General features: G+C 45.5%; 1 protein-coding gene across 2 annotated transcripts; it reads left to right on the forward strand.

Moving 5' to 3' along the window:
• The first annotated feature begins 866 nt into the window (after nt 1–866).
• On the forward strand, nt 867–24,359 carry Copz1 (coatomer protein complex subunit zeta 1). Of its 2 annotated transcripts, none has more exons than XM_028781159.1 (9): nt 867–925; nt 14,669–14,737; nt 16,263–16,344; nt 16,923–17,014; nt 19,469–19,524; nt 20,947–21,024; nt 21,180–21,231; nt 22,379–22,417; nt 23,188–24,359. In XM_028781159.1, exons 1-9 carry the CDS (start codon nt 908–910, stop codon nt 23,233–23,235), a joined length of 534 nt encoding a protein of 177 aa, XP_028636992.1. In that variant the 5' UTR covers nt 867–907; the 3' UTR covers nt 23,236–24,359. The 2 variants fall into 2 exon arrangements, with proteins under 2 accessions (XP_028636992.1, XP_028636993.1); XM_028781160.1 differs by having other exon boundaries at nt 878–925; nt 22,959–24,359.
• The last annotated feature ends 737 nt before the right edge of the window (nt 24,360–25,096 follow it).

Consider the following 25,096-nt stretch of genomic DNA (forward strand, 5'->3'; position numbering starts at 1 on the left):
GTACCATTCTGATCTCTTTCTGCCTTGATCCATATTTTTTTCATTCTCTCTAGTCTCCAATGCCTTAATATCCTATTTCATGTTGAGCCAAAGGGGGGAAACGTTGTCAATCAAAGTGCAGGTCTCTTGCACTCAACTCCCAGAACGAAAGTGGACGGCAGATTTTCTGGAGCTGAGCAACCGGATGTGGAAACTGGGAACTGAATTCAAGTCTTCCATAAGAAGAGGATGAGCTCTTAACTACTGAGCCATTTCTAAAGTCCCCAGAGTATTTTTTAAAAAGTAAATTACATTTAAAATATTTATTGGGTGTGTGTGCATGTGACACGTGCACATCCTGGGATATACTTCTCGAGACCTTGGTTTGTGTAGTTAACGCTTGGCTGCCTATAGCTAACTTGGTGAACTTGGTGAGGTTGTTGAAATGACCCAAGGACACTACAGCTGTGGATATCCCGCAGGACCTAATGGTGGCGCTGGGAATCTGGATTCGGGCAGGGCTTCTCAGCAAGGCTAAAGCTAAGGGCTAGAGACACATAGCACCCCCTACAGCGAGTGCGAATTAGAGGATGACGGAATCACGTGGCTTCCTCTTACCAAAAGCAAAGTAACAATCGCTTCCTCCGTTCCCCATGGAAACAACACGGCCCTCAATGATCCTCCCGCCCCTTCAGTGCTGAGGTTTTGGCTTTTCATTGAAAATGCTGTCTGACAATCAAACACCCGCTTCTTCTGGCTGGACAGTTGGCTTCCGTGAAGTGAGTGACTATGCTGACTGGTCAAGATGCGAAGGCTGGCTTATCTTCACCCAATGTTGTTTCTTTGGGGCGGGACCTAGTGAAGACTCAGGGCCAATCAGAGGCGACGTCGCTTGTGCGACTCCACGTCGGCAGCAGCTACGGGCAAGATGGAGGCGCTGATTTTGGTAGGAGCTGGAGGGCCGGTGGCTCCGCCATGGTGTTCAGGGGCTCCGGGAGGTGGGGTTCATCAGCTGGGGCCGGGAGGGTTCCGGGCAGGCCTCGGGGGCCGAAGCTCCCGCTGTCTGAGCAATGCAAGTGTGGTCTACATGGGAGCCAGAGCCGCGGTTTAGAGTAGGAAGCCTTGCCGGGAAGAGGGCAAGAGTCGGTGGCAAAGTTGAAGAGAACATGTGTGGTCCTTAGGAGAATTCTGAGTGCACTGGATGGGGCGGGGAGGGGGAATCCTTTCAGGTTCTCCCTGATGGTTAGCGTTGTGGATCATAACTACTTGAGTTTCTCCAAATCTCTATAGTCCCCACCCTCCACCCCCAAGTTGCAATGGCAGAGGTGTTTTGCCAGCCCCAGATCCTCCAGGTGGTCGTCAGAATTCGACTACCTATTAGCAATTCCATGTCCTGTTCCTTCACAAAACTTTTCATTTTCCTATTAATCTTTAGTATGTAATTCTGTCACGACTGAGAGTCTGCATTCCATCCAGGTTCAGGAATACTTGGTAGAGGCAGTATAGAGTTTGGAATATTTTTTTCTGACTCCGTATTCTGCTCTCCTATTCCCTCCTCCTTCAGATTTTAGGAACTCATACTGTAGGATCCGTTGTCTATCTTCTTGGTTACATGAGAATTGTGGTGATTATAGAAATGCATTAGCTCTCATCCTTTGATCCTTCCTGCTTGTTCAAGATAAAACACTGACCCTTTAGAACAGAACAAGAGCCATTTCTTTCTTTCAAGGCACTGACTGGCGTTTTGGAGACCTATGAGTCTGGCTGTTTCTGTGTGTTAGTGTAGGAATTTAACCTCCAGCTTCTTGAGTTGGATTTCAGGATTGTTTCCAAAAGTCTTTCTTGGCTCCTGTTTTCCTTTATATTCCTTGTGTTTATGTCAAACTCTTGTTAGTGAAAGAAGAAACAAGTTTTGCCTTCTTTCTTTTTTAAAAGAAAAAAGGTTTTTTGAGACAGGGTCCCTCTTTCCTTCTCTCCCTCCTTTCCCTTCCCTGGTGCCCTGGCTACTCATTAGATCCACCTGCCTCTACCTCCCAAGTGCTGAGACTGGAGGTATGTGCCACCACACCAACTTGTTTTAGTTTTTTGACTGAGAGTTTCATATAGGTCTGACTGGAATCCCCTTTGCCACGTAGCCAGGGCAGACCTCTATACTCACCTGGCATTTATGTGGGAATTTGAACTTTGGTTTTCTTATTTGTATGACAAGTACTTTAACCACTGGCCTACCTGTCCAAACCTCCTTACTAACCTTTCAAATGTCAAAGAGAATTTATTCTCATCATATGAGTTGGACAAGTTGAAGCAAAAATATTTAATGTCATGAGTAGTCCAAGTGTTTACTGTACCAATCAATGAGTTTTTAAAAATCTTGTGACAGACATGGATAGAGTGGTTTCCTTGGATGTTTTTAGCTTTTTAATCAGGTGTGGTGGCTTATACCTGTAACCCCAGCACTCAGGCTGAGGCCATTATTGCTGCTTGTTGGAACCCAGCCTGGGTTACAAAATAAGACCTTGTCTCATAAAACCAAAATTAATGTAATTTAGTTGAACCAGCTTAAAGAGTGAGGAAGGTGATACTTGAGTAGCTCCTTTACCGTTGGTTCTGTTGGGCTGGGTGTAGTGCAATGCTAAGAGCACATGGTCTAGCTGGTTTTTAAAGGCCTTGTATTTGGCCCCTAGCACAGGGAGAGCTGAAGTTGTATGGGGGTAATCTCTGTGTCATTTTTCTCTCTCTTTCTTTCTCTTCTTGCACTGTGTAGTCTGTCTCAGCCTGCTTCTTCCTCATTCTTCCCTTGCAGTTGAACTAACTGGCTGCAAGTAGGAATAGACCCTGGCTAGCTTGCCTGAATATCCCTTACCTTTACTTCTAAAACTATACTGAGCCTTTGTCACTAGCACTGTATGTATTGGGTTTAGGAAAGCAGAGCTATAGGAAATGACTCTTTCTAAGGAAGGGCAGTGCCAAAATGCCCATTTTAGTTTACTTGTTCTCTCAGAACAAAAAAAAATTTTTTTGAGACAGTCTCATTATGTAGCCTGGGCTGGGCTTGAATCTGTCATCTCCTAGCCTCACCAGGTTTCTGAAGTTTCTGTAGATTCTTACCTCTTCAGTTTGCAGAATTTTCCTTTCAGCCGTGGGTTGTATAAAGTTTTTGTTGATGATAAGATACCTACAGGAATCTATGGATTATGGTTCCCGCCTTTAATCTCGATACTTGGTAGGCGCAGGCAGGTGGATGTCTGAGAGTTTGAAGCCAGCCTGGTCTACTTAGTGGGTTCCCAGACAGTCAAGGCTATGTAGAGAGACCCAGTCTTAATAAATAAATAAATAAATAAATAACCCAAACTACAGGTAAATTTTTTTTTTTTTTTTTTTTTTTTTTTTTTTGAGACTGGGTCTCATTATGTAGTCCTGCCTGTCTTGGTTCTTGCTGTGTAGACCAGGCTGGTTTAAACTTACAAAGATTCTCCTCTGGCTCCTGAGCACTAGGATTAAAGATGTTTGTTTCTGTGCCCCACCTACATCATGATCACCACCACCACCATTTATTTCTCTTTTGAGAGTGGGTCTCTTTACATAGTCCTGGCTGTCCTGGAACTCACTATGTAGACTATGTTGTCCTCTAACTCACAGACACCTGCCTGTGTCTGCCTCACAAGTCCTGGGATTAAAGGCATGTATCACCACACCTAGCCTGTTAATACTATTTTTGAGAACAAGGTCTCATGTAGCCAAATCTGGCCTTAAACTCTCGACCCTTCTGCTTCCACATCCCAATATGAAGAGATTATAGGTGTGAACCTCTATAAACCATATCCTGTGTTGTTTTTGAGGCAGGGTCTTTAAATTTATTTTATGTGTATATGTAGGTTGGTACCCGCGGAGATCAGAAGAGGATATTGGATATTCTGGAACTGGAGTTACAGGCAGTTGCTTCTTCATGAGGATATTAGGAACTGAACTCATGTCCTCTGTGAGAGGCAGGAGGATTTTGAGTTTGAAGCTAGCTTGAGCAGATGGCAAGGCCCCTGTGTCAAGAAAGAAAGCAGCAAGCAAAAATTCAAGAAATCTCTAAATCTCTATTGAGCTAAAAAGTTTACTGTACCTGGATAGTACTGAGAAGCTACTCCTAGAGAGAACACAGTACTAACTAAGCTGTCTCTAAGTTTCCTCCTCTTGCATTTCTGTTTGCTGGTTTGGCAGGGCCTCTTGGGGAAACCTGATCAAATATGTTCTGGCCTCACCTCCACAAGGCACACAACTGGTACAGTGTTGAGAAGAGGGAAGGGAAGATCCAGAGGGCCAGGAAATGGGTCAAAATCTGTCCGGGTCTGAGCATTTTGAGGTGATAATAGATTCCTTCATTGAGGTACTTTACAGTGGATCCATCTTGAAGTAAGCAACCAGCCTTGGGGGATGGAGAGATGATGGCTCAGTGGTTAAGAAGAGCACTTGCTTTCTTACAGAGGACCTGGGCTGGCTTTAATCAGCCCATTTATTTATTTAACCACCACATTTATTTCTCTTTTGAGACTGGGTCTCTTTACATAGTCCTGACTGTCCTGGAACTCACTATGTAGACTAAGTTGTCCTCTAACTCACAGAAACCCACCTGTATCTGTCTCAAAAGTCCTGGAATTAAAGGCATGTACCACCACACCTAGCCTGTTAATACTGTTTTTGAGAACAGGGTCTCATGTAGCCAAATCTGGCCTTGAATATATGGTGCCTCTGCAGCACCAGTTTCAGGGGATTGAATACCATCTTCTGACCTTGGGCCTCAGGGAAGCATATGATGCACACACATGCAGGCAAAACAGTCATAAAATAAATATTGAAAAAAGCAGTGCAGTCTTAGCTCATAATTGGATTTACCAAATCTTCCAGTCCTTTGCCTCTCAGTTCCCAGCCTGTTTCTGGCCACAGCCCCTCTGCTGCCCTTTTTGCCGGCTCTCCTGTTCTTAGTTGTTAGTGGAGAGGAATCTGCAGTTGCCATTCTCCATTTATAATCTGGAATCTTAATAACTTCCTTCAGCCTTTACTCCCCCCTCCCCCCCAAAAAAATCTGAATTACTATATCAGTTCAGATGCTTAAAAACTTCTTTTTTTTTCTCCCTATTTCCAGGTTTTAATTTCTGAGTGTGTTTCTAGTGTTTTACAGGTTAGACCTCAGTTCCATTCGTTGTCTCCCCTTAATATTTTATCCTAAAACTGACAAAATCCTGATTTCCACATTTCATTCAAGTACCAGGCCATCTAAAGTGCACCAGGATGTATATGTATCTAGAGAAGGAAACTGCAGGACACATTGGTGACTCAAAGGTTGACATTGTTTCAGTGGCCTTTGCCTCCTGAATCATCTTAATGGGGCTTTTGTTAAATTCCTTTGGCACTAACAGTAGAGGTACTTGGCCTGAGTGCCCCCTCCCCCTGCTTTGGGCAAAGGTATCAATTACATTAAGCCCCCAAAGCACTCCCATCTCGTCCCTGGCAGTCCCCTGTGCCCCTCTCCCAGCTGCGTCCTTGCTGGTGCTTGGCCCCTCCATTTCGTTAGGAGAAGCAATCTCCTCATTCCTGCACTGAGGAGATATATTTCTCAGCCAGGGCTTGAGCCGTGCCAGCACTACCCCCGGTGAGGTCCCTGGCAGCCATAAAAATTTTTATTGTGATTATGTTGGTGTCGGGGTGTCCATCTGGGTTATTGCACACCTAGTTTAATTGATTGAAGTTTAATTTATTGACACTTCAAATTAAATGATCAGAATAAACTGTGCTGTTACTCTGGCCGGCTTGTTTTAATGGTTGATTGCTGGAAGCAGACCTTGGCTTGAACTAAAACCCCAAAAGAGTAATTGACGTTGCTTCTAACTCTCCCCATGTCTTGCCCTCTAAGAAGACCTCGTTATAGATTTCCGACGTATTTATTTATATATTTTTTTTTCTTCTCCTTCACAGTGGTGGGAAAGGGTTGGTCCCTGGCAAGGTATAAATTATATCAAAGGTCTAGGGGAGCCATCACATGGTCTGAAAGGGAGGAGGAGGCCTCTACATAAAGAAAACCAGACCCCAGAGAAGCCAGGTCCTCCCTGGGAGGCAGATTGGAAATGCAGTTGCTCACCTATGTGAAGGAGCCTCGAGGCAGGCTGGCCTCCTTCTCATCTGTGTTCTCGCTGCTGTTTCTTCTTCCATTGGCATGGCATGGCTTGTATTGGCAGGGTGTTGACAGAAAAATTAGAGAGAGAAGCTTGAAGGGACAGTAAAGATGGAACAGGCACCATCAGGGCCAGTGCAGCCATTTATGCTGGAATAATGAAGGAATACAGCTGATGAACAGTGAGATGCCAGTGTTGTCAAAGGCCCTCCAGATTTCCTTCTTTTGGTGTTGGGCAGAGTGGTTCTCTCACAGCAGACTGTTAGATTTCTTCTGTCCTTACATTGCCTAGCCTCTGTCACCTTTGCGTCTTCAGGAAATCCTTTTGTGTAACTTAATTCATGTGCTACAGATGAAAGTTTATCTTGGTGCTGGGGATGTAGCTCAATTGGAAGAGTGCGTACCTGGTGTCCCATAAATTGGGTATGGTGGTACACCCTGTAGTCTCAGTACTCAGTAGATAGAATCAGAAATATCAGAAGTTCAAGGTCATCCTCAGCTACATGGTAACTTGAAGGCAGTCTGGACAACCTAAGGACCCCCCCAAAAAAAAAAATCAAAGAAAACTTACTGGCTTTTTTTTTTTCTTCACAATCAGTGTACATAACTCCATTTGTACCAAATTGCTTGTCAACCAATTATCCTAAACTTTTTTTGAGTGTGTTGGAGGGTTAGTTATATAGTCCAGGCTAGCCTTAATTTATGATACTCGTCTCACTTTCTTGTGCAGGAGCTAAAAGACAGGTATGAGCCACCAAACTCGACTTCTGTCTTCTCTATGTAGTTAAACTGAAGAACACAGAGACTGTTCACTTTGTCTTTAGATCCTTTTGTCTGGGGCAGAGGGCAGCGGGATTAATCATAATATAAACTAGGGCCAAGGATGAACCCGTAAGTGGATCTCAGCTGATGGTGGATGTCTGTAACTCCCAGCACTGGGAAGCTGAGCGAGGACTCCTGGCCCGAGGCTAAAAGTTTGAGGCCAGGTTGAAAATTATAGTAAAATCTTACCTTGAAAAAATGTGAAAAGAAATTCACATTAAGAAATTAAGACTTGCTGGAGAGATGGCTCAGTGGTTAAGAGCACTGACTGCTCTTCCAGAGGTCCTGAGTTCAATTCCCAGCAACTACATGGTGGCTCACAGCCATATTTAATGGGATCTGATGCCCTCTTCTGGTGTGTCTGAAAACAGCTACAGTGTACTCATACATAAAATAAATAATATTTTTTAAAAAGTAGGGAAGGAAAGAAAGAAAAGCAAAGACTTGGTACTCTGCCTTGCCTACTTGAGGCTTGGTTAACTTGTGCAATTTGGTCACTAAATCTGGCTATTGAAAGCTGGAGGGATATGGTACCGACCCTTACTCCCCCTGCTGGCTGTGTGAGATCCTTGCAGTTGTTAACTGGCTGAAGGCAGAAAGTCATTCATTTCCTCAATTTTTCCTCTTCTCTCACACACAAGCACACACACACACATAACTGGAGGGTGGAGACTAACCTCGGGTGCCATTTTTTTCCCAGTAGCCAGCCACCTAGTTGGTTTTTGTTTGTTCATTTGTTTTGCCTTTTGTTGTTGTTATTGTTTTGAGACAAGGTTTCTCTGTGTAGCCCTGGCTGTCCTAGAACTCGATCTATAGACCAGGCTGGCCTTGAACCCGGAGATCCACCTGCCTCTGCCTCCCATTTCTGGGATTAAAGATCTCTGCCCAGCTCAGTTATTATTATTGTTTACCTTTTTGATTTGGCTGGCTGGCTAGTGAACCGAAGGGATCCTCTGGTCTTTGCTACCCCAGTGCTGGGATTGACAGTGCATGTGATTAAACGCACAAATACTTTCACCAACTGAACTATCACTCCAGGGTTTGTTTGTTTGTTTGTTTGTTTTGAGACAGGGGCTTGTAAACTTTTGTAGCTGCTGATCTTGAACTTTGGGTCTTCACACCTCTACCTCTTGAATGGTAGGATTACAGGATGTGATGCCATGTCTGGTTTTATGTAATACTTAGGATTGAACCCAGGGCCTTCATCCATGCTAGGGAAATACTATAACTGACCTATAGTCTCAGTTCCTGAGAAGATTCTTTCTAAATGTGTCCTTTCTGCCTTCAATACCTCCTGAATATGTGTTCAGTTTCCTCTTTATAACCAAAATTTGATCTCATATAGGCTAGGTTTCTTCAGGACCATTTTTTTTTTTTTAAGATAGGGTCACATTATGTACCCCCAGTAGGCCTGGAACTCTTTTTTTTTTTTGGTTTTTCGAGACAGGGTTTCTCTGTGTAGCCCTGGCTGTCCTGGAACTCACTCTGTAGACCAGGCTGGCCTTGAACTCAGAAATCCACCTGCCTCTGCCTCCCAAGTGCTGAGATTACAGGCGTGGAACTCTTTATGTAGACTAGAATGGCCCTGAACTTACTGAGAACTCCCTTTTCCTACCTCTTGAGTGCTGCGATTAAAATATTTATGCAATCATGCTTGCCTCATGGGTCTTATTTTCTGAGCTTTTTGTTATTTTGGTTTTTAATGTGTCTCTGTGTGTGAGTGCCTGTGGAGGGCAGAAGAGGGTCTCGGATCCCCCTGGAATTGGGAATTACAGACATTTATGAGCTGCCTGATATGGATGCTGGGAACCAAACTCCAGACCTGGAAGAGCAGTCAGTACTCCTCAGCCCTATGAGATGGTTTTGTTTGTTTGTTTCTTTGTTTGTTGTTTTTTGGGGGGGGTTGATGTGTTTGTTTATTTTGTTTTTGGTGCTGGGGGAATGTGGCACAGTGTATGCTAAAGCATATTCTGAGCCCAGACTCCATCACTCCACCACTAAAGCTGCTGATCTGTGTTTCCCAAACCTAAATGCTGCCCTTGTCAAAACTTACCTAAATTTTCTTTTCATCTGAAGTCTTCTGTAGTAAATTAGAGCTCTCAGTCCCAGCACAACTTTTAATTAAAAAAAAAAAAAAAAAAGTTAACTCGGGGTTAGGTAACAGAATACCTAGCCATGTAGCGCTGGGAGTAGTGTCTAGGAATTTCTCCTTTTAATTTTGTTTTGCTTTTGAGACACACTATCCTAGGCTGGCCTGGAGCTCACTGTGTAGTCCAGATTGGCCTCTTAACTCCTGATCCTGCTCAGCCTTCTAAGTGCTAGGGTTATAGGTGTGTGTACTATGAAGGACTCTCTTAGTTCTAACTCTCTGGGTTTTGCTTTATAGGTAGGACTGAAAGGAGACCATCTTGTTAAAATTTTTAGTTGGTGGATCTATTGCTTAGTCTAGCCCTTTTACTATGGCCCCAAGAATATCTTTGTAAGTAGGAAATACAGAACTTTCCAGGAATCTCAGCCAGATTGTTTGTTTGTTTGTTTGTTTGTATGCATGCATGCATGTATTTGTTTTGGTTTTGGTTCTGTTTTATATGTACAAATGTTTTGTCTTGCATATATGGGCACCATGTGCATGCAGTACCTTCAAAGGCCAGAAGAGGGTGTCAGAACCCCCTGGAACTGGGAGCTGAGATCTGAACCTGAGTCCTCTACAAGAACAGCAAATGCTCTTAACCCCTGAGTTAGCTATCTCTCAGGCCTAAGTGAATCAGATAGTTACTCATAGTTCTAAAATATCTTGCTCTACATACTGTTCCTCCAAGCTTTTTGGTCTCATACAATGATATTACCCAAGTATTTCCTTACTATCCCATATATATTAAGCCATTAGACTTAATTCTTTAGTTTTGTTTGTACTTGTTTTGAGACAAGGTCATTTGTCCCAGCCTGTCCTAGAATTTGACAAGTTACTGAGGATGACTTTGAACTTCTGATCCTCCTGCATCTAGGGTTACAATCATGTACCACTACTGTTAGCTTTTCATGTTTTCTTTTACAAACCTGTTTCTATTAGTTTTATTTAAAATACATACAAATAGAGTTTGGAGGAGTTTTGTTTTGTGTGTGGATTAAACACAAGGTCTTACACCTTAGGTGAGCACTCTGCCCAAATAGCTCAGGCCCCAAACCACTGCCTTTCTAGTACTGTTTGCTGAGGAAGCTGTGTGTCAGGCAGGAGCCCCACAGAGGGCAGCACTGGGAAGGACTATTTTTCCTCTAGCCTTCCCAGTATAGGCCTTGGGGCTCCAGACTTGATGTTCCCACCAGGTTTCTGGAGACTGGTTGAGATCAGAGAGTTAGTTGCAGCAGCCTATGTGCTTGTTGGATGACATTTCAGCTGTCCTGAGGACAGCTTTCTAGTTTTCTTGATAATAAAAACAGGCATGAAAATCTATCCCTGCTACTCCTCCTTCTACAAGCCAGTTTGCCTATCCATAATTTATAGGCATTCTTAGCATTTGAGGTGAAGTTCTGTTATACACTCAGGCTGTGGCTCTGAAAGTCAGTGCATCACAGAACTTTGTCTCGAAAGCTTTCTAGCAGCTGCCCATTGGGGGAGTGAGAGGGAAGAGTAGATCTTTTCAGTCCTTTGAATATGGTCCTAAGATTGTACGGTCTTTTTCAAGAGTCAGTATTTAATGCATCACAGGTCAAAACCTAGTCCGCTGTCCAGGATACTCATTTCTTAGTACCTGGGAGTTATTTACAAACGTATCCTTTGCAAAATGTAGAAATTACATTATTAGTAATGGCTTCTGGAGCCTTTAAACTGGCTGGTTTAATGACATGAAGGGAGCTCTCAGGCTTCCCCACTCCTAAGAGGTAAAAGCCTAGGGTGGAGTGGGCCCAGCTACAACAGAAGTAAGGAGAACTGGGTCTACTGCACCGTGGTGATACCTTCACATGGCATTCCATTTCCTGCTGAATACCCCAGCTTTCCTTGTGGGTCTTCCTTTGCAAGTTTAAAATGGTCAGACTTTGTTCTTCCTTCCCTCTTCCAGAACTTTAGTGCCTGAAAACTGGTCTGGTCTCTCTCCTTTCTCCCTTAACCTGTCTTTTATCTTGCCCAGGAAGACTCAGTGTTTCTGTTTTAAGGTTTCTTTGATCCTATCATCTAGGCAGCCAGTGAATAGAGCCAGGAACAGAACCCTGGGTTGTTTCTCTGTTGTTAGCATGGCTGTGTAGGTGCTTAGACTGTGCTGGCCACAAGAACATTGGCTCTCCCACTTGGCAGGTGGCCATTAGGGATTTTGGCTTCTGTGGGGGTGGGGTGGGGGTGCTCCCATTCCTTCTAGGAATGCCAGACTCTGGCTGCAAGAACAGTCACCAGTGCCAGATTAAGGTCCTGTTTCAACTTGTGGGCAGCTAGCCCTGTGTGGTTGCTGTGAGTGTGGATGGAGGGGCACCGCCATTTCCTTCTATTAGAACTTTTTGTCCATTAGGAAACTCATTCCTATTGAGGGCTCCATTTTGGTACTTGAACAGCCAAGTGGCTATAGAACAGAGCCTGCTCTGTGGGATGATCTTTCTGTATGGAGCTAGGAGTCAGAAGAACAACTTCTGTTTGTGGCTTTTAGACTATACTTGAGAAGACAGCCCTGCCAGATAGCACAGTTCCCCAGCTGCAGTGGAAATGTTCTTGTCCTTTATTCCAGAGAGCAGTGTGGCTAGGGTGGGCAGTTTTCAGTGTGTCAGAGGAGAGAGTGGGTTGGCAATAATACCATCCCAAAACAATCTCACTACAAAATCCACTTAGATGCAAAATCCAGTTATAATGCATCATCGTGCCAAGAGATTTCCTTTTAAGCTTTAGTCTCAATTTTGAACAAATATTAAGAGTTAGGAGTGTTCCAGGCATTGCTCTGTGTACTTGAGATGAAATAATGAACAAAATATAAAAATTGGTGAATGTTTTAGTTTCTTTCTTTTTGATTTTTGAGACAGGACCTCATCACAAATTACCGTCCTTAAGAATTCAAGTCAGATGGACATGAAGACACACATCTGTGATTAGAAAGTAGTAGATGGATTAGGTTTTTTGTTGGTTGTTTTTTTTTTTAAGATTTATTTATTTATTATATATGAGTACACTGTAGCTGTCTTCAGACACACCAGAAGAGGGCATCAGATCTCATTACAGATGGTTGTGAGCCACCATGTGGTTGCTGGGATTTGAACTCAGAACCTCTGGAAGTGCAGTCAGTGCTCTTAACCACTGAGCCATCTCTCCAGCCCAGTGGATTAGGTTTAAGGTTATCTTTGGATACTGGGACAACATAGCATAACCTGCCTCATAAAAAAAGTAAGTTGGGAAAACAAAGCTTACATTTTTTTTTTTAAAGATTTATTTATTTATTATATATGAATACACTGTAGCTGTCTTCAGACACACCAGAAGAAGGCATCAGATCTCATTACAGATGGTTGTGAGCCACCATGTGGTTGCTGGGATTTGAACTCAGGACCTCTGGAAGTGCAGTCAGTGCTCTTAACCACTGAGCCATCTCTCCAGCCCCCAAAGCTTACATTTTTTAGGTCATTTTCTTTTCTGTTTTTTTTTTTTTTTTTTTTTTTTTTGGTTGTTGTTGTTGAGACAGTATTTACTTACTTTTATAGCTCTGACTGTCTTGGGACTCGCTGTGTAGTCTTGAACTTAGAGATCTGCCTGCTTCTGCCTTCCAAGTGCTGAGTCAGAGCTGCTGGGCTCTTACACCATTTTCAAAAGACTGGATCAGTGAACTGGAGAGATAGGTCAGCAGTTAAGAGTCCTGGCTTCTGCCTAGTGGTGATGACACTTACCTTTAATCACAGGCCAGCCAAATCTCTGAGTTTGAGGCCAGCCTGATCTACATAGAGAGTTTGAGTACAGCCATGGCTGTACAGAGAAATAGAACACTGCTTTTAAGCTGAGTCTGGTGGTATACACTTTTAATTCCAGCAGTAGCAAAGCAAAAGGCAGGCAGATAGATCTCTGTGAGTTCAAGGACAACCTGGTCTACACAATGAGTTCCAGGACAACCTGGTCTACACAATGAGTTCCAGGACATCCAGAGCTTCATAGTAAGACCCTGTCTCAAAGACAAAACAAAAAAATAAACAAGCAAACAAACAAGCACCACCAACAAAATCCACTGGCTTCTCTTCTAGAAGACCCAGGTTCAATTCCTAGCACCCACATGGCATCTTTAATCCCAGCTGCAAGGGATTCTGACACCCTCTTCTGGCCTCCAAGGGTACCAGTCATGCAAGTAGTACACAAGTTTACATGTAGACAAAACACCCATACATATTGTGGGGGAAAAAGTGATGGCGCTTTGGAGGCAGGCTTGTGGGTTCAAGGCCAGCTGGGTTACTTATGGAGAGACCCTAGGTAGGTAGGTAGGTAGGTAGGTAGGTAGGTAGATAGATAGATAGATAGATGTTAAAAAAAAAAGAAAAGTCTGGGTTAATACTTCTTTTGAGCTAGAGTTGCTTCTTTTGCATGAAGCCCCACCTCACCAGAAACCTCACTTTACCTATGTCAGGCTGCAGTCTCTGGATCCTTTGCAGTAATTCTTTGTTCTGCCTCATGTCTTTGTTTAACATGTATTCTTGAAATGGGTGTGTTTTGTAAGACCAGGAGAGCAAAGCAGATAGTCTTGCCTTGGACCAGAGATATTGAGAAGTAGTCTTGGTGAGACTTCAAATACTGTGAGCGGCAGAGGCCTTCTGTGGCCAACGCCAACTCCTCTGACTTTCCTTTTTCCTTCTGAAAGTTGTGAGGCTAGAAGAGAGAACATCAGGCTCCATAGCTTTTCCCAAGTCATCTGTTTGCAATTGAAGAAAGGTGTTAAAGTGTAACCATTACAGCTAAGCTGTGATGGCTTTATGAGAGCCAATATCAGCAACTCTGTGTCATTCTGGGGTTTTGTTCTATTTTACAGGGGGAGGGACTAGGGATGAAACCCAGGGCTCCCTGCACACAAACATGCACTATGCCACTGAGTCCTTAGTTCCATTCTTGGTAGTGGAAGAAAACTTCCCCTCCTGTTATTTTAGCTACCTCCCAGACCCTGGAGGTCTCAAATATTTTTCTGTTTACTACACTTAAGATTCAGGTTGATTTTTGTTCTAGCAGATTAAGTGGTAATGGTTCATATATATCGAGGAAGGGTTTCATATGTAAGCTTTTAGACTATGTCTATCTCAGAACCAGTTTGTGTCTGTGTGTGTGTGTGTGTGTGCCTGTTTACCTGTGTGTGCAGGCACAAACCTGCTCTTTGTGTGGATGGCTTAGAGTGGCTTGCTTTAAGCTTCTGCTTTGGGACTGCAGTGACTTCCAAGGGCATTCAACCCTCTTTCAACTGAGTAGTGCCTGTTCATTAGCACGGTCACATTCCACCTGTGTTCAGGAGGCCAGGGAGAATGGCTGATTGAGAAAATGACTTGGCCTTAGGACCTAGAAAGAAGAACATGGTAAAGGCCTGTGAGCCTGAAACTGTCTCTCTGGGCCTTGTTTATTCTCAGGGGGAGGTATTAGACCTAATCATGCTGCAATAGGGGACACACAAACCCCTGTGTGACCCTTTGCAGCCCAGTGGGACCAGGGAAAGAAGGTATTAGGCTTACTAGTAATGATGCCCCAGAACTGAAGATATGTTCATGTTTCTTCAGGAGCCCTCCCTGTACACTGTCAAGGCCATCCTGATTCTGGACAATGATGGAGACCGACTCTTTGCCAAGGTAAAATTTGCTTTCATATTAATTCTGCAGGACAGAAACATTTGATACTTAAATATCGGGATTGGCCATACTAACTCAAATTCTTCTGGAATGTGATGATCTTGAGAATTCTTTCACCTTACCTGTGACTACTCCAGGTAAATCCAAGTTGGCAATCTTCTGTTCCTTAGAGTGTTTCTTGCCTGCTCTGATCAGCCTCATCAGGGCAAGGAAGAGCTTTAAAACCTTAATTCCAGAGCAAAACACTATCTCAATGCTAGAGGCCTCTATTTATGTCTGTTTTATCTATCCCTTCTGCCCCCAACCTTATTACCTTGTCACTTGAGTTTTTCAGGGAGTCCTCCAGTTTCTGACCTCACCAAGCTGTATGCCCCAGTGAGCTGTTGCTAACTTTGGGTGGATTGAGAGGAGGAAGGACACCCCTCTCTTCCATTCTCCCCCCTCCTGTAGAAATATCTTCTGTCCCTGGTGTATTAACTCTGGGCGAGCAGAGCATAAATCAATCAGCAGGTGGAGATTAGTTAGAATTCACCAGCTGTTCCTCCCTGTAATTGGATGTAACTATGCAGGACACCTTTGGAAACAGTTATCCAGTTACTAAATGCCAGACCTGTCATAGGTCTTCAGCTGACTGCGACAGATTAGCCCCTAAAGAGCAGGCGGTTTAGCAGCCTGTATCTTCACCCCCTTGCTGGGAGAGCTTGGGAGTGGGCTCAGTAAAGTGCCGACTGCCTGCTTCTCTCATCCAGCAGAAAAAGCCAAGGTGTACAGGGCACAGGGCATGGATTTGCCTTGCTGTGGGAGAAATGGTCTCCCAGCCATGTGGTCGTGTCCACAACTTTAATCCTAGCCCTTGTGCACTCGGGGAGGCAGAGGCAGGCAGATGATCTACAGAGTTATTTCCAGGACAGCCAGGACACCACAGAGAAACCCTGTGTAGGGACAAAAAACCTAAAAAGAAACCTACAGGTCTTCCTGCAGTGAGAGAGAGCCTGAAGACCCCTCCCCCCCTCCATCTACTGTTCTTATTTCTCCAGCACTGTCCCTGACAAGAGGGTCTCCTTGGAAGCGTGTGGTGGTCTTTAAGAGAGCTGGTGGGTCTCTGCCCTCAGAGTCCTCGAGATGGCTCATAGGATTGTAGTATTGATTACAGCACAGTCCTTCCCTGTTGTTTGTTTGTTTTGTTTTTTAATTTATTTCTTTTCTGCGTGTATATGTGTGAAGTTGTTGGAGGAGGCCAGAGAATAACTCACAGGAGTCGGTTCTCTCCCTCTGCTGTGTGGGTTCTGGTTTTGAGGCTTGGCAGTAGTCTCTCTGTCTCTGTCCCCCCTCCCTCCCTCCCTCCCTCCCTCCCTCCCTCCCTCCCCCATTCCCTGCCTCTGTAGTCCTTGCTTCTCTATCTCAGAATTCCTCTGTTACCGAATGTCTTGGAGGGATCATACAAGATCCCAGAGTAGAACACTCACTAACCATTGTGGACTCACAGCTGTGATGACCCATCCCTGTCTCCTTTCCCTCCCACTAGTACTATGACGACACCTACCCGAGTGTCAAGGAGCAAAAGGCCTTTGAGAAGAACATTTTCAACAAGACCCATCGGACAGATAGTAGGTCATTCTTCACCATTCCCTGTGTTTTGGGGAAACCACAGGAAGGGGTGTCAGCAGGACTGCAGGAAAAAAAGATAAAATGACTCGACCTCCTCTTTCTTTTCCTCCTCCCCTCATATAATAAACTCTTCAGAAATGTAATGGGGAGGTGAGTGTACCTCACACGGGAATACCGTGCTAGAAGCTTGGCTGTTAGCTACCTGTCTAGTCCCTGGATTTATGAGCCTCACTTGACAAATTTAACTGCAGCTCTGCTTATTGTACCGCATCCATTAGGGCAGGTAAATGGAAGCCTGTAAAGGTGACCGCTCTGCATTTTTACCTCCGAAGGATCGGCTGGTATTCTGTCTCATACACAGGGAGGGAAGTAGGTGCAGTGGGGGAGGGAGAGCTAGAGAACATAGACTCCCCTGAGTTTCTAAGTCCCTTCTACTACCCCTCAAAACAGTAAATAGCTTCAGTGCTTGGAGGTCGTTACAGTCGGCCTTTCCCATGCAGCCTGCCCCAGGTATTCCTGGGAACTCCTGTTCTGCCGCCTCCTCTCCCACCATTCAGTTTCTGCTTTCTTCCCCCAGGTGAAATCGCCCTTTTGGAAGGGCTGACAGTGGTCTATAAAAGTAGCATCGATCTCTACTTCTATGTGATTGGCAGCTCCTATGAAAACGAGGTGAGAGTCGTGCATGTGCTACTCTGATGCCACTTCTGAAAGCCCAGTGGGACATACCCGCTGGCTTGGGGCTTTGAAGAGCCACATTCCTCTGCTATCTGGCAAAGTCATAAAGAGGTCTGTCAGAGATCCCTGTCAGCCTTACAGAAGAAATGGCCCAGCCAAAGAATCAGTGCAGAAAGGAAGTTTCCCAGGTCTTTTTTTTTTTTTTTTATATAAGGGGCAGGATCTTACTGTATAACACAGGCTGTTTTCAGATCACATCTGTTTTCCAGGTTCTGGAATTAGAGACATGAACCACCATCTCCAATTAGAATATACATTTATATGTTATTAATATTCTTTCCTACACGGTGATGTTTTAGATTTTGTTTGTTTCTTTATTTTTGTTTTATTTTTGAGACAGTATAGCCCAGACTGGTCTCGAACTCAATGTAATCTTCCTGTCTTAGCCTCTCCAGTGCTGAGATTGTAGGAATTATGTCAAGTTCCCATGGTGGTTTTTGTTTTTTGTTTTTTTGGGGTGTGTGTGGGGGGGGTGTGTTCAAGATAGGAATTCTATGTGTAGCCCTGGCTGTCCTGGAACTCACTCTGTAGACCAGGCTGGCCTTGAACTCTCAGAGATCCACCTGCCTCTGCCTCCTGGGTATTTAGATCAAAGGTGTGTGCAACCACTGCCCTGCTAACCCTTAGTGGTTTGTTTGTTTGTTTTTTAACTTTTTAAAATTTTATTTTATGTGCATTGGTATTTTTGTGTGAAGGTATTGAGTCTCCAGGAACAGGAGTTACAGATGGTTGTGAGCTGCTGTGTGGGTGCTGGGAATTGAACCCAGGTCCCCTGGAAGAGCAGCCTCTTAACCTCTGAGACACCTCTTCAGCCCTCACCCACAGTGTTTTTTAAAGGTAGATTTCTGAGGTATAATCAAGGGTGTGCATGTGTAAGTGTCTTTAGTTCATGGTGAAGCCATACGGTATTAAGGGGTCACTTGATGAAGTCTCATGGTATATGTGGGTCTATGAGTATATTCCTAACCTTCCTGTATGCACTTCTGGGAGAGGAGACAGGTACATAAGCCACCAGATAATTTTCCATCACAGTTAAGACTTTGAGAGACCAGGTCCTGCTGAGCTCTTCCTGCTATGTGTGTGCTCTGTGAAGTGCATTGTTTAAGCTTGGCAGCATTTCTGTGGGTTGGAGGCATTACTGTCTTTGTTTTGCCAACAAGGAAACCAAACCACAAAGAGCCATATAAAATTACTTGTATTTGGCTTTTGTCAAACTATAAAAGTAGCTGTATGTGTGATTCAGCTCACTAACTCTTGAGGCTACACATGTAGAACAAGCTGAGATTCAAACCTAGTTCTGACTCAAGAGTCCAAGCTGGGGCTGGATGTGTAGTTTAGTAGTGAAGTGTGCCCATAGCAAATTTGAAGTCTTAGATATGATCCTTATTTTTTTGTTTGTTCTAAACAGGGTTACTCTGTGTAGCCTTGGCTGTCAAGAAACTCACTTTGCAGACCAGGCTGATCTTGAACTCACAGAGATTCACTGCCTCTGCTTCCCGAGTGCTGAGATCAAAAGCATGAGTGACCACACCTGGCTCTGAGTACTGTTTTTAAAAAGGACTTTCCACCATCTTCCTCTGATCTCAGCTCTTAATTAGTTAATGATTTCTCTCTTTACTGATCCATCAGGTAGCTTGGTAAAGGCATAGGAGTAGGGGCTGAAGAGCTAGTTCAACTGGCTGCTCTTCCAGAGGACCTGGGTTTGATTCCCAGCACCCACATGGGAGCTCACAACTGTCTATTGCTCCAATCCCAGGGAATCTGGTGCTGTCTTCTGGCCTCTTTGGGTACTGCATACATGTGGTATACAGGCATAGTTTTAGACATATATATATAGAGAGGCAGAGAGGTATGGTAGTGCACACCTATTATCCCAGCACTTGGGAAGTACAGGCAGGATAATCAGGAATTTGAAATTGACCTCAGTTACATTGGTGGTTCAAGACCAACCAGGGCTATGTTGGTTCCTAGCATCCATGTTGGGGAGCTCATACCCTCTGTAACTCCTGATCCAGGGAGATCCAGAGCCCTCTTCTGGAATCCATGGGGACTGCTGTGCTCGGAACATGTGCTGGCATGTAAAACACACAGTAATAAAAGTAAATCTTTAATAAAAAGTAAATACAACACAGAGGGCTGTAGACATTACAGAGGACTATACCAGCAAAGTTCTGTCTCAGTTTCTGTCTTAAAGAAGCCTCCACTTGTGGAATTGCTTAGCAGAGCTAACTTCTCTGAGAAGCCAGAGTTCTGCTGTTGTGTTTGCCCTTCACGTTATGTCTCTGGCCATTTGTGAAAGCTCATGCCTTTTGCTAAGGAATAAAATGGAGGGTCTGCTTTGGGGTAGCAGTTTTAGGGCCTTGAACTTCCCTTCTCCTTTCTCAACAGCTGATGCTTATGGCTGTTCTGAACTGCCTCTTCGACTCTTTGAGCCAGATGCTGAGGTGAGCAGCCATTCTCATTTTAAATTGGGAAGGGAAGTACCTATTTCTTAGAGCCAGGGATTAGTGGGAAATTAGAACCACACTGGGGAATTGGTTCAGCGTAAGAAATTAGACTTGCTGCTTGGGGATAACTGAGTGGAGGGTTAAGTGGAGAGAATGGTCCTCACATGGAATCATTCTCTTACTAAGGGAGGAAAGAGTCCTTTACTCAGAAAGAATAAATATTCCTTTCTCTGTTTCCTCTGGCTGGGCTGATAATTGAAACCAAGGGTACCACTGAGCTTCTCACCCAAACTTTTTCTTTATTTTATTTTTTCTTTTAATTTAAGACAAAGTCTTACCAAGTTGCCCAGGCTGTCTTAAGACTCTTTGTAACCTAGGCAACTCTTGAACATGTAATCCCTGCTTCAGCTTCAAGAGTAGTTGGGAGTACAGACATGAACCTAGTCTGTATGCCTGAACCTACTCTTGTCATGTCCAGTAACTCTGATGGTGTTCTGAGCCCCAGGTGCTTTCCTAGGCTTGTCCTCAGGGTTTGAAGAAGGGGAAGGACAGGGAAGTGACCAGGTGAAACTTCCCTACCTTGGGAATGGAGGAAACACTACCAGTTTTCTGTTACTAGCCCTCTGGACACAGAATGGGCCCAGTGTGCTCTTTGCCCTCTTTGCCTCCCCAGTATCCCTGTTCCCATGCACACAAGCAAGAGAAGATATAAGATACTTTCTCTGAAAACATTCAAGGCTCTGAACTTCAGCCACAGCAGCTCCTAAAAGTGAACACATTTTAGAAATCCATCTGGAGTAGAACAGCGGGTGCTCTCAGCCCACAAACCAGCAGGCCAAAGGCTCAGGTTTCCTCAGGAAGGGGGATGATTTATTTCCCAGCCAGGTGAATGAATAGACTTCATTTCGGGTAATCTAGAGAAAGAGTCATACTGACGGATGTGACAGGCCACATGCACCAACCACCGGATCTGTGGCTGGTAGATGCAGCCCCTGACTGTTCCCAGCCCCTCCTTGGCCTTTGTTTTAGGGCTTGAACAGACCTGGGGGGAGGGGAGAGGCAGAGAGACTTCAGAACTTTGTCAGAGCTTGAATGCAGAGGGTTTGCATTCCACTCCTCCCACCTTTCCACCATCATCAGCTCCAGATTGTGAGCTGTGAACTTTTTTTTCTTAACTTCTATGTCTCTTTACAAACACCTTCACCAGCAGCAGCACTCTGGATAAGTAGCCTGGGAGTCAGAAGTTAGCTGTTTGGGAATGTCAGAATTCTGATCACCGTGTAAAAGGCTCTTCTTCACTTCACTCCCTTCTAGGTGTGGGTAGCAGAGACAGTTATTGGTCAGGGTTAAGATCCCCTATTCAGACAGTGTCCCAGGATTCCTTTCACACACAACCTGATTTTTCTCTTGGGGATTCAGAAAAAACGTAGAAAAGCGAGCTTTGCTGGAGAACATGGAGGGGCTCTTCCTGGCTGTGGATGAAATTGTAGATGGAGGGTGAGTTCTCTGCCTTGCCTGGATTTGCAGTGGGGAGGGGAGGTGGCTGTCCCTCTTCAAGTCGACTGGGCTGACCAGCAAGTGATCCTGACCTCACAGCAGACTGGTCCCTTGGAACTGGACCAAGCAAGCAACCATCTTCTTTGTGTTTGTAGGGTGATCCTAGAGAGTGACCCCCAGCAAGTGGTGCACCGGGTGGCTTTGAGGGTAAGCAGGAATGTGCATCCCCGTCTCTCCACAGGCCCTCCTAAGCCAGACTTGCTTGGGTGTAGCTGAGGGTCCAGCTCATGCATACATCCTATCTTTTCCTGTCCTCTTCACATGAGTATATCATTCTCCTAGCTTCTCCATCTCAGTGTCCCAGAGAAGCAGAGGGACTCGTTTATGTTTCTAACCTGGCACCTAGCATTTTATGTGGTCTTTCCACAGAATGGGCACTTTTAATATGTTGAATGAACAAAGAAGTAAAAGAAACCTTAATAATTCCTGGTTCTAAAACTATAAAGGAACTTGAGGTTGGCTTGTTGCCTCTTTGAAGATAGATCTAGTCACCAGAGGCAGAGGAGTGTCTTAGTCTGATGGAACTCTCAGAATGCACGTAATTCCAAGCACCTCAGCCCTCCTTGGTGCTAGTGATACCAGAAAGGCAGTCACTGAGTTAATGGTAGGAGTCTTTGTGTCTGCTGGGAAATGACAGTGCAGAGAATCCACCTGTAAATTGTATGGTACGGACCTGTCTGAGCAGAGGTGTGCTACCAGTTCCCAGAATGTCCCAGCTCTGACCTCCACAGAGTGAAAGCTGCCAGTGCTGGGTAATGGGAAGTCTTCTTCCTTAACTGCTGTGGGCTCTATTTGCATAGTTTAATCTTCTCCTCTAACATATGTCTCTATGTGGCAAGAGAGAACCCCCACCCCCACCCGTCTCCCCCTTTCCCTTCTCAGGCTGCTGTTGCAGCAGTTTATTTCTTCAAATTAACATGCAGTCGTTACCCATCAGGCCTTGCGGGATCCATTAACTACCCCTGGCTCCCTCCACACACACACCCCGTATTGATATTCAGGGAAGGTCTTCTCCGACTAGGGAATCAGGTCCCCCACCCCAGAGTTGAGGGAGGTGAGGATCAGATATCCTGCTGATTACTTGGAATGAAATAAATCTTTTAAGAAGTCATCCTGCCTTTAAGTGGAGGATGGATAAAATGATCCTTTGTGTTCACAGTCCCTCTGGCCAAGTAAATTGTGGCTCAGTCTTTGGAAGGGACTGAGAAGTTTAGGGCATTTGCCTTTGCTTCAGTTTAAAAGAACACTTCTTCCTCTACCAGGCTCCAGTCTAAGTGCTTATCTCTGTACACAGGGTGAAGACGTCCCCCTTACAGAGCAGACCGTGTCTCAGGTATGACTCTCTCTCTTCCTTCCTCCTCTCCACATGGACAGAGACTAACTAGCAGGAGCCCCCGACCTGCCAAGTCTGAATTGAGACCTCACACTTAGTTAGCTTCCTTGGCTCCTCTTATTCCAGAGCGCTGGGACTCATTGAACAGTGTCCTCGGCCCCGGTGTCTCCCTTTACTGTGATCAGGACTGTCAGCCTTGCTCTGTACCCTTCAGACCTTCCCTGCCTGATACCTCAGTCGGTGATTTATTCCCCTGCAGAGGCTTGCCTTAAGCAGATGGTCTGTGTGCATGTGAGCACACACTTCTCTTTCTCTTATTATTCAAATGAGGGCTGAGCTGAAAATGCATAGTCTGGAATATGCGGGCTTCGAAGATCCATCCTTCTACCTTGACTGCAGATAGATTGTCTGCTTGACCTGGAGGCCTGCATGGAAGTGGTTCTGGTTTTGCCCAGTAGGAATCCTCACCATCTGGATGTGTAGTCCCCTCTTTATAACGTGTGTCCAGTAACCCCCAGCTTTTTTTTTTCTTTCCTCCCAGGTATATCTCTTCTCTCTTCATCCCCCCAGTGGATTTGAATTCGGGGGGAATTTCCCAAACTGACAATCCTCTAGGGCCTTAGAGAGCTTCCTCCTATTCTTCCACCCTTGGGATTTTCTATCCCCTGTTCTTCTAAGGAGAGGGAAGGCAAGTGTGGGGAAGGAGAGCCTCAGCCTGCTCACACCCTGTGGCTTGCAAGCCCCCCTCAGTGCTGCCTTTGTCTCCACAGGTGCTGCAGTCAGCCAAAGAACAGATCAAATGGTCCCTCCTTCGGTGAAGGTGTTCTGAGCCCAGTTCCTTGCCCCTCAAAAGTCGCATCTGCTGTGACTTCTTATCCAGCTCCCCCCCAACTTATGTCCTTAGGGTCATCTTGGAGAATTGCAATGGATTTTTGTGTCTCTATACTTTCTGGGATTCTTTCCCCTCCCTCTCCTGAGAGTAAAGTCCCCAGCAGATTTGAGTGAGTCAGGGGAAACACTCTCTTCCTACTTACACTGGTCTACCCCCAGCGCCACCCCAACCCCCATTCTCTCCTTGGTTTCTTGGCCCTTTTCTGTGGCTGTACTTCAGATCATCAAAGCAAGAGAAAGAATGTGCTGAGTGTTTTCTTCCCTGTGCCTTCAGGGCCCTCATCTCAGCAGCCCATATATCCAGCAGAGGGAGGACTCCTAACTTCAGCACAAGTGGGTTTGGAGTAGCAGAGGCCAAACATTCTTTGCCTCAGCTTCTCTCCTTCCTGCTGCCCTGTCCTCTCTCTGCCTTGGAAGCAACGGGAACAGCTTTTAGGGAGAGCACAGCTGCAGAGGAACAGTGATTTAAAGGTTCTTGGAGCTTATGAAGTGCAGCCTCTACCTTGATCTGGCCTTCAGCCTCAAAGCTGCTGTACCTGCACGTGGTCCTGAGAACATCTCTCTGCCTGTATCACCTGTGAGATCTTTGCCTGGTGTGGCCTCTGTCACCTTGGAGCAAAGCTAGATCTTGGAACTAAAATGACCCTAGTCCCTAGAAGAGTTTCTGCTCAGAACTGAGGGAGGAAAGGACCTTAATGACTTTAGCCCTGCCGAGTTCCTTCTCAGTTCCTTACTCACATTCCTCTGCCTTGGTTCTACAATCTGCTGTTGAGGTTTCTCCACCCCCCCCCATCAGACTTCCCCAGAAGTGGGGGGTCTGGTGCAGTGCCTTTCCTCTGAGGCTTGGATTCCCGTTCTTGGGTGTAATGTTGCCCCTTGACCCCACATCCCTGTGAAAATGACTTAGAAAAAAATTTTTTTGAGCAAGCGTTCTGCCCCATGTATTGGCTGAAGTGAGCAGACTGGAGGCGGCCTCAGCAAGAAATGGAGTCGAAGTCCACCTTCTACGCTGCTCTGCGGCAGAGGAATAAAGTGAATCTCTTCCAAACTGCCTTTGTGTGATGGTTCTGTTCCTCCCTTTTTTGGCAGCTATTCCTGTTCCTCCAGGCCCCCCACCCCCACCCCGCACCCCACCTCTTATAATATTTCTTCCTTTCTACCTCAGAGACTCCCCAGCAGTCCCCCCCCCCACCCCTAATTTACAGGGCTGTTTGCCTCCTTGGCATCTCTAGTCCCCTCGCCTGGAAATTGGCGCCAGGGGTGGGGTGGGGATGGTATTTTCTCAGTGGGAGACTCAGGGAACTGAGTTCTCCCCCACACACCCCCAAAGCCAGCTGCCTGCTCCCGCCTCAGCCATTAGTAACCCGGAGACGCGCACCTGCGTGGAGGCTCTCCTCCAGCCCCTGCTCCCTTCCCGCACCTCCCACTCCTCTGAAACGGCGCTGAGCGGGTTATTTATCGGAGCCTGCGCTGCTCCAGAAGGTCAGGACGGTGGTGTAAATAACCTCTTCTCGCCATTTCCCCATCCCTCCAGAGCCTGCTCCCCTCCCCCTCCTCTACCTTTATTCGCACAAATGAATGTGGCTGGGCTGGCGCAGAGCCTGGCCCTGCATCTTAATGGGGCGGTGAGCTCACAAGATGGATTTAGCTGGGGGTTTTATGGTTGCTGCGGCGACAGGAGAATGCTTTGGTTTTCTTTCCCCCTTCCTCTGCAGGATTTTAAGGAGGGGGCAGTGCGGGACTCCTCCTCTCCCCTGAGATTTGAAGGGTCTTCTCAGTCACCTCTAC

This window comes from Grammomys surdaster, unplaced genomic scaffold (assembly GCF_004785775.1).
Source record: "Grammomys surdaster isolate TR1022 unplaced genomic scaffold, NIH_TR_1.0 374, whole genome shotgun sequence".
Lineage (NCBI taxonomy): Eukaryota > Metazoa > Chordata > Mammalia > Rodentia > Muridae > Grammomys > Grammomys surdaster.